The 17,943-nt window shown below is 41.5% G+C and overlaps 1 protein-coding gene across 3 annotated transcripts in view; it reads left to right on the top strand.

The window, feature by feature from the left end:
• The window catches only part of nrp1a (neuropilin 1a), a 64,533-nt gene that overhangs the window by 6,958 nt on the left and 39,632 nt on the right, over window positions 1–17,943 (top strand). For all 3 annotated transcript variants that reach the window (XM_058388161.1, XM_058388170.1, XM_058388178.1), the window contains one exon: window positions 12,391–12,572. In XM_058388161.1, the coding sequence (XP_058244144.1) occupies window positions 12,391–12,572 (182 nt within the window). The remainder of the gene's footprint in view (window positions 1–12,390; window positions 12,573–17,943) is intronic.

Raw genomic sequence — 17,943 nt, 5'->3', positions numbered from 1 at the left:
AGTGGAAAGTGTTAGATGGAATATTTAAGGAAACCCTCCAAGTGGAAGGGGGGCGGGGCTGTGAAAGTATGGGGGGGGTAATTTGAGAAAAGCCACAGCAGCAGAAAGGAGCGATGGATATTTGCATGAATATTAGAAATAATCTCAGAACAAAGAGAGAGAGAGGAGGAGGAGGAGGAGGAGGGAAAAAACAGACTGTCATATACTTAGAGTGCGATGGAGATTAAAACGAGTGTGTTGAATTCGTGAGCATGAAAAAATAACAGCCGTTCATAAAATATGATGTGAATCCACTTTTCCTTCCCAACTCATAAATCTTCTTCTTGAAGTTATTTAAAGAATGTCTGAGCTTTAAAGGAGAGTTCTGGCCGATGCCGCTCAGTTCTCTAAGCTTTCCGACAAGAACAAGCCGGACATTTCCTGTCCCAGGCTTAAGCCAGTCAAGCTGAGTGATTCCTGCTGCTTATATGATTTCCAATCCCACACTGGGTCCACAAAAAATGCGTTACAAATTTGCATGATTAAAAACAACACTCTAATCCCTCGGCACAACGTGGACCTTCCTTGTTCTTCCTGCTTTTGAGATAACAAGGGATATCGATGTTAAACCTGTAATTTAATTCTGTGTCCTGTTTAAGAAGCCGAGCCTCTGAGCTCATCTTGATAGCACGCCGTTTTATTAGCAACAGGTTTTTCCTTCTGCTGTCCGTCTCTATGCACGGAGTCAAATATTTAGCTGGTCTCTCGACAAGGATGACTCTAGCCGAAAAATGAATGAGGTGTAATTACAACACATGACGTGTCGGGTCATTGAAGCTGGCCAAATAGACCCAGAGCGCCCTGGTGCTTAACGCCGCTCCACCCCGGCACTAGCTCAGAGGGGCTCTATGTGTGAGACGTTAATTGATGTTGCCCTATTGGAGAGCTACCACGTCATGTTTAGTTTGCTGTCAGACACTTTGGGTTTGACTGATGAGGTCCAGTTTGGATAAAACTCAGCAATATAATGCTCACGGCCTAGTCAAGAACATGTTTTGGCTTGAGTTAGGTCCACAATGGGAGACAAAATCCAAGTAGTGGGTGTGTGTTTGTGGTGGAGAGACTTTCACCTCCTTTTCTCTACGTAAGTATGTTTTCACCTATTCTCCACTCTGGGCTGTCCATCTTCGTTTTCCCCTCCCACGTTCGGCCGCTGACTCTGACAGTCGTCGACAGACAGTGATGGATGTTTCTGGAGGTCCATCTGATGGAGTCTCTATAGAGGCTCTTTGCTCAGCTTGCACAAGCACTTAATTTGCTCTTTTCTCAATCCTTTTTTTCAGCACTGATTCCTTTTTTTTCGTGGCTGTGAGCAAAGTGTGAAAATGTAGCCACACTGAAGTCAGCCCCAAGGTGGGATGCTAGTATTCCCCTATCTCAGCTTTTTTTTCCCACTTCCTTTCTCTTCCCTGGTAGATCTGCCAGTCCTGCTGAGAAGGCTATGCTCATTAGCACTCGCTAAGCCTCCAAGTTGGCAGAGCCCGTGAGGATTTGGAAATAGGGAGGTCAGTTTGCCCTCCAAACTTTGGCACCATCCTTGGCACAGACACGTTGATCAAATGGCGTCATACAGAGTCTCACACACATATAGTATATATATATACACACATATTCACACACTGAGCAGAACACACCAGTTGCAGCGGATATGAGGCGGCTCTTGGCACCTGACTCGCTCAGCACGGCTGCTCTTCAATACAATTCCAAGACTGGATGTATTCCTCATTACAGATGAAAATGGAGAGGGAGGGGAGAATAACACAGAGAAAAAGGAAAACGACATAATTTGTGTTACTGGACACCGAAACAGACGTGGGAGAGTTAGATTTTAACGTGCCTCTTTGTTCTCTCTTCCTCTCTTAGTGTGAAATAACCAAACAGCTAAAGGAAAGGTTGTGTGTTTATACTAGGGTTTAGGGGTTTTTTTTAAGGCTATTTGGGTTTATACAATTGAGGGTGGAGAAGAAAATGTCAATAGTTTCTCTCTCTAATCTTAAATATCTTTCTCTTTTCTTCAGTAGAGGTCTTAAAATGTGTAAGAATTTGTTTCAGTATAGCCGTAATATTGTAATGGTGAAATACACTTCATCACACAGTGAACTTCAATAGTAGACTTTTGAGATGTCCACAGCCGTAGTTCTCACCTAATTATTTATAAAGGTTAAAAGTGCATTGTGAGTGTGTGTGTGAGTGTGTGAGTGTATGTGTGTGTGTGAGTGGTGTGATCTTAATGTTTGACTTTGAAGACTTTGATATTATTAAAAATTATACTACATAAATGAATAAATCCAAACACGTGACATTTTAACAAGTAGGAAAGTTTTTTGTTGTTTGTTACACAGCCCCCCTTTATTTGAAATGAGTGTGTGTGTGTGTGTGTTTGCGCATGTGTCTGTCACTAAGCCCAGGGCCTCGGATTAGGCCTGACACTATCCTGTGCTTGTGAGTTATGATGCTGACCCGGTCAAAGTCACAAAGTCAGTACGCTGCCCTGTCCACCCTCGTTGAATGAATGATCCCCCAGGAGGGGTGTGAATGGAGGGATGACAGAGGGGTCATGATGAAAGAAGAGACGTCCAAGTATACGTCTGTTAATTGAATAAGTGCCAGTGTGGTTTAAACCCTTACACCACCCTCTCCCTCCCTCCCTCCCTCCCTCGATCTTTCCCTCAGTCAACCATTCTGTATAGAGAAGAAAAGAAAAAGGAAGTAAAAGAGTGAGTGAATTAATGAGTGAAAGGAGACATGAAAAGGAACTGGACGCCAAAACAGAACACCCACAGCCTTAGGGCTATTCCCACTTTTTATTCATTAACCAAACACACATCCCAACACACACTCTTTCTCATTCTCCCGTGTTCTCTTTCGCTGTCTTGCCCTTTCTCCCCGCCCTGAATCTTACCTCTGCTTGACCTTCTCCATTCCTCACTGATATTATTTACTCCAGTGCTCAGAGCTGAGTGTGCCAGGATCTACAGTGAATAAATGGATGTTATGATGTTGTTATTTAATTACTTCTTTATGGGACCTCTGTCCCTGGAAGATATACACGGCACACATGAACATCCATGGTTTTGACCTGAATTCTGTTGCATTTGTTATATCGGAAAAGCCCTTAACACATAGGTTTCACATAAATAAGCGGCACATACTCTTGGCAAATCTGCATCAGATTGGTAGAAAAGGTTCCAAGCTCTGATATCGATCTAGTATCAAAAGGTGAAAAAATGGGGCGGTTCATGCATTCTTAATGTATTACAGACTTCAGTAAATTTTTTTGAGTCTTGAGCTGCTGGATGGTCAGGATGACCTGACTGTGCTTTACCGACCCCCATTCTTTCCCTGCATCACTCTCCCTCTTTGTGTACGTCTCTACCGGCATGCTGTGGCCACACACACAAGCTGGTTTGAGGAGAAGCTGTGTGTGTTCAGCCTGGGGCTAGGGTCTGCCATGGAGGAGGTCCTGCCACTGTATCATCTGCATTTCCTCTTCCTAATAGTGTTTTTTAGGTTAGTCTTCAATGCTGTAACAATACGACTCTTCAGAGCTCTGGGCATGGCCTGGATGGTGGTAATACCCTTCTATTAGGCGTCATCGTGGGCTAAATGGACTGTGTTCTCACATGAATGACCAGAGGAACGACTGAAGCTATTCAAAGATGGATTTCCTTGTTTGTTTGTTTCTTTTTTCTATACTTCTGTTAGAACAGAGCATACTGTTTGTGAATGTATATACAATATGTATATAGCGTATTGTCTAACACAATGTAGAGCAGTAAGCAATTTTGCTTAAAGGTGGCGCTATATAATATACAGTACCTTTATTATATAATTAAATGAGATAAAATGAAGAACTTCCAATTGACATCCAGTCAGCTAACTGAGCAACAATAACGCTATAGAGTTATAAAAAACACTGTAATAGATTCAGAAGACCATGTTGTGACATAATTTATAGCAAACTCAATATCTCATCCTTATAGTATCCTGTCCTAGTGTGCTCAAAACATGACACAGTATTCTCACAGCTCTGTTTTAATGAAAAAATGGTGTCATAACTGGAACCCAACTCTGGAAATATTACCTTAATAATCCTTACAAATACCAATCCTAATCTAATATTATTGTATGAAAGAATGGTTTGGCATTGTGGCAGTTTGTAACACAGAGTTATGCTGAGGCTGGATCACCCAGGTTAAGGCTATAGCTAATCTCGTCCCGTTTCTCATCATATCCTGCCTGTAAGTGACAGATTGATGTTTATCCTGTTCTGTTCGCCATGTGTTAAAGAGGTAGATGGAGGGACTTCCTTGAGCTCTCACAGCTGTGTGTGTGTATGTGTGTGTGTGCGTGTGTGTGTGTGTGTGGCCATCAGCAAAGCCACTTGAAGTGATGCGATCCTAAAAAAACGGCTCTGTGCATATTCAGTAAAATTTATTTCCTTTTAAATGTAAATGTGCAACCGTTTTACCCCTCGGCAGAGCTCCTAATGAACGGTTTAGGCTCTTTTTAAGGGTATAAAAGTGGGATGTAATGGCAAATGAGTGTACTTTATGGTCTAATATTCCATCTGTGATTGTTTGAAAGCATTACAGCGTAGTGTTTTGTATTACAGCAAAGAACACAGACATATAGAACTTGACCTCACAGTACAGTGCACAATCCCCCTTTAATAATTTAATTTAATAATCCTCTATGTTTTTTATAGATGTGATATGAGTACATTAGGAGCGCAAACTACACTCTTTCAATGACCACACTCATGCAAGATTTCACAGAGACAGCGTTATGGCTCCGTCACATGACAGAACGAGTGCAACCCCTCCAGCGAATCTCCATCTCTATTTATCTCTATCTATCTATAGCAGAAGAGACATCTATCTATGTCTCTTCTGCTTTGTCTTCTCACTCGTTTCTTAAGAAAAGATCCTTCTGTGCAGTATTTAGATTCATAATTAGCTGTTAATACTTTAACTTCATTAATATGATTGTTGCAAATCTGAGGATCTCTGCAAAGTGTAATTAGGTAGGTAATGAAAGCGGGCATGCTGAATCCATCAGTGCTAATCATAATTGCTGTTTATGAAAGCATGGGGCGCAGTCTGCTGTGCTGCGCCTGAAAAAAATATCAACTCGGCTTTAAAAATACGTTTCGGGCTGGAAAAGCCATGGGGCCTCTGTGCAGCTGTGCCTTTTTTTGCCTGGATGATATTAAAGTTACATGGCTGTGATAAGCATGGAACCACTTTAAGTATCTCCACCCCTCTTTAGCAGGCACACACTCTCTCCACTACCCGCTATGTGCTTTCCACTTGGTTTAGAAAATCAGAAAAGCGGTTCTTGCTCTTGGAGTGAAGCGTCAGAGAGCATTAAAATGCAGCTGGACTGCATCAGTGTGGAGCTTAAATGAGCGGATGGCGTGCCACTGATTGCAGAGGACACCTTAGAAACTTTTCAAATGCAGGTCGGTCATCGGTGTGCCCTCTGCGACTGCAGATAGAGATGGCTGGAGTTAATCACTCTGTCGTGCCTCAGCCGTACAGCTGTGGTGAAGATGTCTCATCACTCCACTCCTTGTTCATCACAGTGGCACAGTGACAGACAGCTGTGAGGTCCTTATTGAGCCAAGAGCAGCTCGGGTGTGTCAGAGCCTTTGGACAGATTGGTCAGAAGGTGTTGATTAATCTTCTATAAGACAATCATTCCCATACCTTATTCTTGTTTCTGTAGCAACAGCCCATTTACAAACAATGTATATAAAACAGATCTTTAATCATTGGTATGTCGAAGCTTTGTAACTGTCAGTAAGACAGGGGAGGCTTCAGAATAGATCAGGTTGCTCTCTGTATTTTGTTATATTAACACTGAATTAGAAAATAGTGAGGCTGGTGAAGGAACAGCTGTGTATTGTGTATGATATAATGATGTAAGATGTGAAGGTGATTAATAAATGAATTGGAATAGGCTTGTGGTTTAAGTGGAATAAAGCAGTTAGGGACATGATGCTACAGGAAAATAAGCCACTTGGAAGTTATAACCCTTTTGTTTTTTGACAAATTGTGTTTTTATTGTCTACAATGATCTGCATGTCTTGAAATCTCCTGTCAGGAGGATCCTTATGTCGAATATATCGGACAAGTCGAGATAAATTTCGACTTCTTTAAAAATAGACATGAGGGTTTGATCAATGACATGTGCAGTAGCTGGACAGTGTGGATCTAAAGCAGACATGTCTGCTCCAGGCTTTTCCAAAAGGATAAAAGTGAAAAAAAAAGATGATATAAATGACAGATCTATTGCCAGCATTTCAAAGCTAACCTTTGACTTCTCAAGGTTTGTTCCAGCTGGCAATTTTTCACATTATATCCAGTACAGCCAAGCCTTCCAGTCCTTTGCTGCCTGTCAGATATTGCTTCGTGACATTCTGAACTCATAATAGATGCTTAAGGCATAATGTTTAGCATAAGTGTGCGCTTCTTGACAGCTCAACACAAGAGAGTTGGCCTGAAAGATTGTTTCAATAAGGTCATATTACACCTGACCCCCATCAATGGAAATGGGTTAAGTGATCTGTAGAGTTGCATAAGCCAGGAAATTGCCGTCTGTGTAATCATATTTCACGTCTTTGCTTGTATTATCGGGTTTGAATGGCAATGTTGGGGCTGAGTCGGTCTCTCCCTCGCCCCGGGTCTGTGTTATATTGTTAGCCTGTGGTTTATTGTGTCTTCCCAAGGCGAATGTGAGCCAGAGCTAATGTTCTCATTTAACACTTCTGGATTGTCTGCTCTTCAGACCAACCGTCTGGCTAATACATTGCAGGGCGCTGAAGCGAAGGTCATGGAGTATTAGATTCATCCTTTTTCTATTAATTTCCACTCTGGACTGTCTATTTTCACAGCTAGCATAGTCATAGGAAGTGCCATAGCTTGGGGCGGAGGAGGTGGGCTTGCTGGGGGTGGGGCTTGGTCATGTGATTTGGGTTGGAACCCCCACGGAAATATTTTCCAATTTTAAATGATTATTAATGGAAGGTCACCATGAAATAAACACAGCACAGCTGATTATATATACTTTTATACACCAGATAAATTTATAATGCACTGTAATGATAGATAGATAGATAGATAGATAGATAGATAGATAGATAGATAGATAGATAGATAGATAGATAGACTTATTAATCCCAGAGGGAATTTCACAGTGATGATTCACATAATGACGTTCATAAAAGGTCAATGGATTTAATATTACAGTTCTATATTTGGAACACGTTTAACCGGTCAGAATCATGCATTTTTCTGGTTTTGGTTTAAAGGCCAGCTAGTTTCACTCTGAACATAGGAAAATGTAGGGGACAAGCAATGAAATAGAGGAGAAAAATGAACCATAGAGTTATTTTCATGAGATAAAACATCAGTTTGGGTCTTTTGCTAGCAAAACATTTTACTCAGTTGCTATTAAAGGTTTGTCATGTGGTTGATGTGCATTAAATGATAATGATATTTTGTCTCATTTCTACCTAAAATGAATTCCTGGACATGCTGCTGGTTAGAGGATATGTGTGATGTGTTATGCAGGTGTGTGTGTGTGTGTATGTGTGTGTGCTTGTTTTTGTGCATGTCGGAGCAGCAGACGGTCTGATGGAGGTCTTCACTGACAACCCTGAGACAAATGGCTATCAGTTTAAGGGCAAAGTTGTTGTCTAAAAGGACAGAGGGAAAAACGAGAGAGAAACGCATTAAAACCCGCATGTCTGCTGTGTCCTCTGGGTGAGGAAGCTGAAACAGTCAGAACACATACATGGCCAAGAGAGAGGAACAGATTTGGGACCAGGGGCAGGTGCACTGGAGTGCTGTCTAGGCTGAAAGATCGCACCACTCTGTTTTGATGAGATTGCTTGGCTCTTTTGCTGCTGGCCCCAGGGAATGATTCCTTCTTATAAAACAGGCCTCGTTTCTTGCTTTTACTCAGTAAACACCTTACACTCGTCATGCAGAAGCTCCTGTACAGAACTAGACCCCTGCAGGTGTGCATGGATATATATTAGCCAGATACGTTTCATATGGTGAACTCCGTTTATCAGGAGAAAGTAACTCTTATGCCGTAAACGGACCTGCGAACAATCCTATAATGCTTCCCAGATGATCGGTGTTATAACACTTTGAACTGAATGCGCCTGCAGAACAGCTGAGAATGCAGAAGGGCGGCTGTACCAACTCTGTTCGCACAAAAAAAGAAGAAGAAGAAAGAAAAAAGAAAAGCAGACGTAGGAATGCGCTTGGAATGTTGCTAAAACACTTTTCATAAAATCCTCATCAGCAGCATAAGCCCAGAGGCAACATATCCATCTGCATCTCATTACAGCTGAATCCCAGCTCAGCTTTACAAGGTCCATGTGTGAAGGCAGTTCATGATGTGCTTCAGAATTCACTAAAGGTGCTAGGTCCTGATGGTGGTGTGAAGATTTAGCATGCAGGCAGAAGGAGTGAGCGGTAGTCTTAAAGCGGTACGCTTCCTCATGTGTCAGTGGTAGTCACGCTACTTTGTCTGATTGTTTGGATCGTTGTGTGAGAAAATAGCTTTCTTTAGGCACGATATATGGGGGTCGTACCAACTGATCTGCTGTGAAGTGCATGACGGCATTAATTTTGTGGATGCTCAGCGGTATGTGGTATGAGCGCTTGGGGACTTCATCTGTAGTGTGTGTGTGTGTGTGTATCTGTGTGGGTGTGTGTGTTTATCTCTGTGCATTTGTTTGGGGATGAGGTTGTGCTACAGGGGAATCTCAGAAAGCGTGGAGGGAGAATTATTCGATGAAGCAGAGGAATGAGAACGGAAAAGACAGGCCTGAACAAGATTGATGCTCTCCATCTCGTGCCTGCAGCGCCACCGCCACTGATGGAGATTTTCCTCGCTCCGGCGCAGAGAAACTGGATCAATCTGCTCCCCCCTCCCTGGATCAATCTACCCCCGTCATTCCAGCTGCCCGGGCAATGTTGTGGATTTTGGATAGTGTGATGAGGAAAGATCAGTAAGCAGCCTTGCTGATGCACTAAGCCAAACAATCCACCGTGTTTAACCCGGAGGACAAAATCTTAAGATAATCAGCACATATAGACGATAACAGATGATGCTTGAGATGATGTATGTGTTTATAATGGCTCCTGTTGTCTTGAAGCATTCTCTACATGATTAGTTCAAGACCTGGAGGTTTGGGTGTTGATAGAAATGCTTCTAAAACTTTTAAAAACCTGAAACTTTCATGTTTTTCTTTTTTTTTTAGAGCAGATGCTATTTACGTCCTCTTAAGTAAGTAGGGTTTAGTGCTAGACAGCAAGTAATAGGTGAAAACACACACAAACGAAACAGCAGAACACCACGGTATTGTAATATTGGAATTATAAACCTCTCAACCATGAACATCTCTTTAAAAAGTAATTCTGTTTAAGACATCTAAGCTTCAGAAGCAAGTTTGATACCATGATTTCCAACTTGTCTGGCTTTTAACCTTTTATCACGATGCATAAAAAGACACTTTACTTTTCAAACTAATTGAGGATAAAGGCCCTAGATAATCATTCACCTCTCAAACCATGGGTTATATTATGCACCAGATAAAATGTAGGAAACAGGAAGCTAGACAGATAACTATCTAAAAAGCCAAGTGGGTTTTAATGTTATTTCTCCTCATAACATGGAATAAAAGGTTTTTAGAACCGTGCTGCAACAAACATTACAGTGACACTGTACACACAGCAGAACAAGTGTGTGGGAGAATAACTGTTTTATATATGAGAGTCTATGAATTGGCGTGTTATTGCTGTAGAGTGTTCAGTGAAGTGTGATCTAAAGGACTGAACATGTGTGTGTGTGTGTGTGTGTGAGAGAGAGAGAGAAAGAGAGAGAGAGAGAGAGAGAGAGAGAGAGAGAGATTTGACTCATATAGGACCATTTGTCTAGTGTATCTGGGTGTGATGAGGTGGTACAGACTGTAGACTGGGATAGGAGTGCTTCTGTCTGTTCTGACTGATGCACTGCTCTGTGTCTGCTATCAGAGCATCCAGACACACACACACACACACACACACGGGGGTGAAGTCATCGCTACATTAGCCATCACCCCAGGGGAGCCAATTTCAGAGAGCTGCACGCTTCTCATGTTCTCAATTCACACACACACACACACACACACACACGATCATACCACCCCCTACAGAGCAAATAATGGCCATTCAAACATCATATGTTGTCTCAGTGTGGACAGTGTCACCCATCTATAGGAATATTTTTACATTTTACACACTTAACTCAAGCACCGGTTATTTTTATTCATGTTTGGACATGGTTCAGCTGCCACATTTATTTAAAGGATTGTGATATCTCTATGTGTGTGTGAGTGTGTGAGTAATGAGCTCAGAGACATCACATAGGCTAAAAGTGGGAATGTATCACACCTAAAGCCCCAGTGGTTCCTCGCGCCTCCTTCTGTTAGCGGTTAAAGGCATCACAGGTGATTAAATGTCATGGAAACCAGAACGTGCTGTCGGCTGGATCAAACCGAGCTACCCCCTTTTACGAAAAAAAAAAGGAATATTATTGTGGAAAAAAGCGTTGCCCTAAAACAAAACTGGAGCGCTTGGAGGACAGAAATGGAGTATCAGCTCGTGGTGCTGTATCCGTTCCAGTCTCACTTCGCAGCCTCTGACAGGACCACCCTCGCTTTCTCGTGTTGTGTTACTGACACAAGATCCTTGAGTGTGAGTTTGTGTTTCTGTCTGCCTTTTGTGTAGACACACGCGTCTGTGTGTAACAGACTTCCGAACTGTTGCTGACTCAATTAGGTGGTTTCTCACATCAATAGCTCTAGGGCTAAAATTCCATTTCAGACTGGTGTGTGTGTATGTGTGTGTGTGTGTGTGTGTGTGCATGTGTGTGTGTGCGTGTGTATACGTTTGTGTGTGTGTTTGTGGAGAATCCAAGGAAAAGGAGGAGCATCTAATACAATCCACACATTTCAAATCCTTTCACCACCAAAAATATTGGCAAATAAATGAATAGCAATGACTACCAGTTTGACCGTAGACATATAAACACACTGCATTGTTATATTTTAACTATTTACGTTTATTTTTTTCCCCCAACACATATTTCATATTGAGGGATACAAAGACATTAGTTAGTGCCTTGTAATGCTCAAGCGGAAAATTTGAATCCTTATGTATAATATTTATGTTACACAATGAATTTTGTTTTGTTTGAAGGTTGCCAATAATTCTGGAGTTTCTTGTTAAAAACCAAAAGATGTTCAGACATCATACAATTATGTATAATTATAACAGCTTTTTTTCTTTTTTTCACTCCCAGTAGCATGCAGGCACACACACACACACACACATGTACACACAAACAAACAAAGGCGTTCTGGGAGGTTTGGCATGGAGCAGCTGTGTGCATTGTTTAGAGAGTGGTGAGACATCTGCACTGAGCACATGTACTTCATCACTGAATGCTTTCTGTAACTCCTGATCCTGCTGTAGTGGATTAGCTGTAAATTAGTGCCAAAAGTTTGATATAGTTGTCAGCATTGTTGAGAGTTCAGCAGTTCAGTAGTTCAGTTTAGGAAAGTCGGCAGCTGCAGCTTTAGACATCATGTGTGTTTATGCGTGTAATGTGTGTGTGTGTGTGTGTTCCCCATACTCAGCTTTAATAGTGGGACACTGGGTGTGGTGATCAGTGATTAAGCTCTAATGGAATTCCTGTTGTTTTTATACCTTTAAAAGGACATGCTCCTTGTTTCCCACGACGCTACAAATAGCAAACACCAGATTGTCAATGTGGATAAATACTTTTCCATGCTCTTGAATTCTCAAGAGCTCAAACAGGAGTGTCGGCTCTAATTTAACGTTCCATAATGGTAAATGTAACCTTAAGATATACAACGTTCTCCAGTACGTTGGCCAGCACCATGCTTGTCTTCATATATTTCATTTCTTAATAGTAAATAAAAAATGATTTAACAAAAATTCTTATCTGATTTGAGTAAGTTTCTCATTTGTTTTCACTGAAAGCTAGAAAGGCAAGATCGTAAGTCATTAAATAAATGAATTTTGTCTTTTCATTGAGTGCTAGTCCGAGTTAAATGCAACTGTAATTCATTCATTGATTAGTCTTCAGTAATGGGTTTATTCTGTTTAGTGTCACAGAGGATCTGGAGTCTCCCAAGAACGCTGGGCATGAGATGGGAATCCATCATTGGATCCATTGAATTCTGTGTAATTGTAATAGCGTAATAAAATTACAGAAGAAATAATGTTTTTTTTCCTTTCTGCTTTTTATTCCCTCTCTCTGTAGATACGACTACGTAGAAGTGAGGGATGGAGTCGATGAGAGCGGTCAGCTGGTGGGCAAGTACTGTGGGAAAATCGCTCCTTCTCCTGTAGTGTCCTCCGGTAACCAACTCTTCATCAAGTTTGTGTCAGACTATGAGACACACGGCGCTGGATTCTCCATCCGTTACGAGATTTTCAAATCAGGTAAGTCAGCCATCGACAAATCGCCTTCAGTTCATTTTCTGTCCATCATGTATGACTCTGGGACTGTAGGAATTCGAGTGTACACTCTGTTATCTTGCTTTGTGCTGGGATATTCTTGAGGAATTTGTCTCTGGCTTCTATTTTATCAATGGATGAGTCACAGCAGACCAAAAGTAAGGCCCAAATAAGGATGGGAGCAGGAGAAGGAAGACTTTCTCCTCTTCCTGCTTCTAGTGCCTGAGGAGATCAGATCAGATGATAGCTCTGTGAACATTCCGAGTTCCTTCCTTTAGCAGAATCATATCTCCCCCTGCAGTGTTCTAGTCACTTATTTGGTGCTTGTATGGCCTCACAAAAACGTGACGTACCACACACACATGAACACACACAATGGATGACTTATCAGATGAAATTTCCTGTTGTTCAGGAGAGCTTCCTGTGTTTAAAGGACAAGTAGGCACAAAGTCTGTGTGTGTGTGTGTGTGTGTGTGTGTGCGCGCGCGTGCTGTGAGACTGACCCTAGCGAGGTACAGCAGATGCCACTTTCATTAATTAACCCCACTTGCTGCTCTAAGGCCCTTTCATTTGACCTCATGATAAGATTGATGCTTTATCCGGGTTTCTTTTAATCTTTATAGTGAGTGTTTGGGCTTTAGTGTGCATGTGTGGAGCAGCTGGTGCATGCTGCTTTTTTCTTCAATTACAAAGAGAGCACCACCTACCAGTACACAAACACACCTTCACACTTATTGAATAGTGGAAAAGATCACTCACTATAGATAAAAGACTCCGTGTCAGTTTGAATAGTGCCACAAATATGAGTGACAAGTCTGGGAAACATTTTTGCTGTTATATTTTTCGTGACTTGAAACATGCTTCCATTTTGTGTAACATTCTAAAATGTTTTACATCTGGTTCCCACAAAAAGGGAAAAAGGAGAAACTGTATTTTAAAGATTACATTTTGAATGTAGCAGAAGAGCATCACAGACGTTTTAACAGTAGGTTTCTGTCCTAAAGTAGTTATCAAAACTGTATCAGCTGAACCAAAGCATGGAATTCACTGTTTGAGAAAAAGTGTGCTAGTAAGGTACAAGATCTTAGGTTTAGACTGACTATTTTTACCTATTTTCACATGTAGTAAACTGGCCCCTTATCTGACATGATCTTTGCAACAAAAAAAAATATAGCTTAGGCAAGATGTGTGAGAAGTTAGTAAAAAAATGTCTACAAAACTTTTGTTAAATACTAAATATTATTAGTTATATATATATATACACTATATTGCCAAAAGTATTCGCTCACCCATCCAAATAATCAAAATCAGGTGTTCCAATCACTTCCATGGCCACAGGTGTATAAAATCAAGCACCTAGGCATGCAGACTGTTTTTACAAACATTTGTGAAAGAATGGGTCGCTCTCAGGAGCTCAGTGAATTCCAGCGTGGAACTGTGATAGGATGCCACCTGTGCAACAAATCCAGTCGTGAAATTTCCTCGCTCCTAAATATTCCACAGTCAACTGTCAGCTGTATTATAAGAACGTGGAAGTGTTTGGGAACGACAGCAACTCAGCCACGAAGTGGTAGGCCACGTAAACTGACGGAGCGGGGTCAGCGGATGCTGAGGCGCATAGTGCAAAGAGGTCGCCAACTTTCTGCAGAGTCAATCGCTACAGACCTCCAAACTTCATGTGGCCTTCAGATTAGCTCAAGAACAGTGTGCAGAGAGCATCATGGAATGGGTTTCCATGGCCGAGCAGCTGCATCCAAGCCATACATCACCAAGTGCAATGCAAAGCGTCGGATGCAGTGGTGTAAAGCACGCCGCCACTGGACTCTAGAGCAGTGGAGACGCGTTCTCTGGAGTGACGAATCGCGCTTCTCCATCTGGCAATCTGATGGATGAGTCTGGGTTTGGCGGTTGCCAGGAGAACGGTACTTGTCTGACTGCATTGTGCCAAGTGTAAAGTTTGGTGGAGGGGGGATTATGGTGTGGGGTTGTTTTTCAGGAGCTGGGCTTGGCCCCTTAGTTCCAGTGAAAGGAACTCTGAATGCTTCAGCATACCAAGACATTTTGGACAATTCCATGCTCCCAACTTTGTGGGAACAGTTCCAACTCTTCCAACATGACTGTGCACCAGTGCACAAAGCAAGGTCCATAAAGACATGGATGACAGAGTCTGGTGTGGATGAACTTGACTGGCCTGCACAGAGTCCTGACCTCAACCCGATAGAACACCTTTGGGATGAATTAGAGCGGAGACTGAGAGCCAGGCCTTCTCGTCCAACATCGGTGTGTGACCTCACAAATGCGCTTCTGGAAGAATGGTCAAAAATTCCCATAAACACAGTCCTAAACCTTGTGGACAGCCTTCCCAGAAGAGTTCAAGCTGTTATAGCTGTAAAGGGTGGACCGACGTCATATTGAACCCTATGGATTAGGAATGGGATGTCACTTAAGTTCATATGCGAGTCAAGGCAGGTGAGCGAATACTTTTGGCAATATAGTGTATATATATATATATATGTAATTATTTTTATTTATTTATTTATTTATTTTCCCCAGATCCACACATATGACAGATTCAGTTTGGTCATTTAAATTTTCTTACACTTAGGTTGTTCAATTATTTATCATAAAGCATATTCCATAGTAATTACTATGAATTATTTAGTAACTAAAGGTATCCAGCTATGAGAGAGTGAGCTATGGTGAGAGGTCTCTATGCGCTGACAGGTTGTGATAACTTAAAAGTTTATGATTAAGCCCACTGTGTGAAATTTAACTTACATTTTTAAAAACTTCCTCACATTATGTATAATGTCACCAAACTACTCTTATCCCATGCAACACTTCAGTAATCAGCAGCCTTACCTAATTTATAGTCGTAGTCAGCACTGTGGTTAGCACGATGGCTGAAACAGATGTGTGAATTAACTGTGAATAAACCAGACTGTCGTTTTTCCCACGGAGAAAAGTTTCAGTGCAACAAAATGTGATTAAGCCAATGGACTGGAGTATAAATCAGATATGTTTTCAAATTGTCTGGCCTCTTTAAACCTTGGAAATTCACCAGTGGTTGTAATAATAGTCTTCTGAAGCGAAATTACTAGCACAGTAGTTAAGAAGATAATAATAATGAGTGGTATAATAACTATAATAATAGAAACATGTATCTCTAACATAATGTAAAAAAGAAATAAAATCCTCCTCTGGCTATTTTCCTGTCAGCACTAGCAGTAACTTTACAACTTTCCCACACTTCACAGAGTTGTGATAAATGTAAATCTGTGTAATTTGGCTAGTGTGTGTGTGTGTGTGTGTGTGTGTGTAGAGGTGGGAGGGGTAATGCGAACTTTTGTGCAGTATTTTGTTCTACAAGCCTGTTTTGTTAGCTTATCAGCTCTTGTTTGTGCTGTTGCTCCTGAGCGGTTGAAGAATGGTGTTACACTTGGAGACGGCAGTGTTTTGCTCCGTTGCTACTGTCTATGTTGTGTGCGGTACGTGGTGTACAGCTAAAAAAATCAATTTATATAAATCTCAAGAGGATGAAAGAGGCAGCGCTGAAATAAGATAAGGGCAAAAGTAAGAGTGTAGGAGGGAGAAACGGAGCAACATTCAGTCACTTCAGACATCTAATGAAAGCAGAAAAGCAAGGGCAAAGGATTAAGGAGAAACAGATTAGCAAGCATCGGATAGATAGTATTAGCAGACGAGCGTCAGGTGTGATACTGTGTGTATGTGATATTCTGTGTGTGTGTGTGTTTGATATGTGTAAATCTAATGATTATACACAGCTGTTAGGATTTGATGAAAGTGCTAGCAGGTGTGCATGCATTCAAATGAGGCAGAAAACTCCCAAATACAGTGATTACTGCAAACAGTCTTTAAGCACTTTTCACAATTTGGAGAACTGACCAGTCCAAGGTCAGAGACTCTCTCTCTCTCTCTCTCTCTCTCTCTAACACACATACATATATACACACAAAGCACCCATTAAAGGCTCGGTCACACATGTTGGCAGTCTTCCTAGGAGCTGTAATGTGGTAGAAAGTCTTAATTATTCGCAAAACAATCATTATGTTAATGTGGAAAAAAGACGGGGAGAACAAAAAGGTCAATTAGGTGGGACGTGAAAGTAGGAGGTGAATTGGAGATGTGCAGGTTAAGAAATAACGTAAAAACACTGTGAAAAAAAGAATCGTCCTTCGTGGAGCACGAACTTGTCAGTATAAGAAAATGTGGACAGAACATTAATCAATTAAGGATCTGATACCCATACAGAGCAACCAGGAAATAAAATAAAACATATGGAGTTCAGGTTCGATGGGTGGTGAACATGGTTCAAGACCACAGAGTACATTTTGATGTTTAAATAATTCATTAGTCTTAAATATGGCCCAGTTCTATGCTAACGACATGAAAGCATTGGCTTAGCCTAGCTGTAGCTATAGAAATCTTTTTTTATTGAGAGGGCATGATGCATGTTGCCCTCAACACCTCACCTCACCTCCGCCCCTCACCAACACTTCTGCAGAGAGAGAGATAGGTAAAAATGTTTACAATCTTCTTACCTCATCTATATTCAAACTCACTCTGCACATTAATTTATTTCTTTCCCCTTCCTGGTATGTAATACGGGACAGATGCTCCGCACAACCACCAAATTCCCCCCCTAGGTTTAACCCCCCACCCCACCCCAAATGGCTAATAGGTTCTTTATGGAATTCTGTGCTTGTGCATCTCTTCCAAAAAAAAAAGTAGGCTCTGTATTTATCTTGTCATCCCGTCTTCTGCGAGCATCTCCTAAAAGTACCCGGGAGTAGAAAAGAAACATACGCTTGCAATTGACAGCTCTGCAATTTTCAGAACCACATCAAGCCTGGCAAAGCCAGCAAAGAGGCCAGCGCCACTTGACTGTCAATGTGCTGGTGGCTGGCAGGGAGGGGTATGAGGATGAATGGATGGATGGATGGATGGATGGATGGATGGATGGATGGAGTGCGTGATAGTATGTGGGAGAGCTTTTGATATCTATGAATAAACAGTCAAACCATAAGGATGGAACAGTTCTCACAATGATTCAACAATAAAAGTAAAGTTATAAACAGTCCACCCAAACCAAACACAGTCAACATACCAGTATGGGCTAGAAAGAAATCAGCCCAAGCCTTGCTTCTTCATACAGCTCTGTGTATCTTCTGTCCTTTACCTCAATTCCTTTTTATGAAAGACCATGTAGGGCGGGTTCAACACTGCAACTCCATTTATACTAGTCGTCCTTGAATGAATGGATGGATGGATGGATGAATGGATTGGTTGAAAGAATGAAGTATGGATGCCTTCACTATGCAATTCTGAAACGCAG

The sequence above is a fragment of the Hemibagrus wyckioides genome, linkage group LG01 (genome assembly GCF_019097595.1).
Source record: "Hemibagrus wyckioides isolate EC202008001 linkage group LG01, SWU_Hwy_1.0, whole genome shotgun sequence".
NCBI lineage: Eukaryota > Metazoa > Chordata > Actinopteri > Siluriformes > Bagridae > Hemibagrus > Hemibagrus wyckioides.
This window is presented reverse-complemented; position numbering and strand designations above follow the sequence as displayed.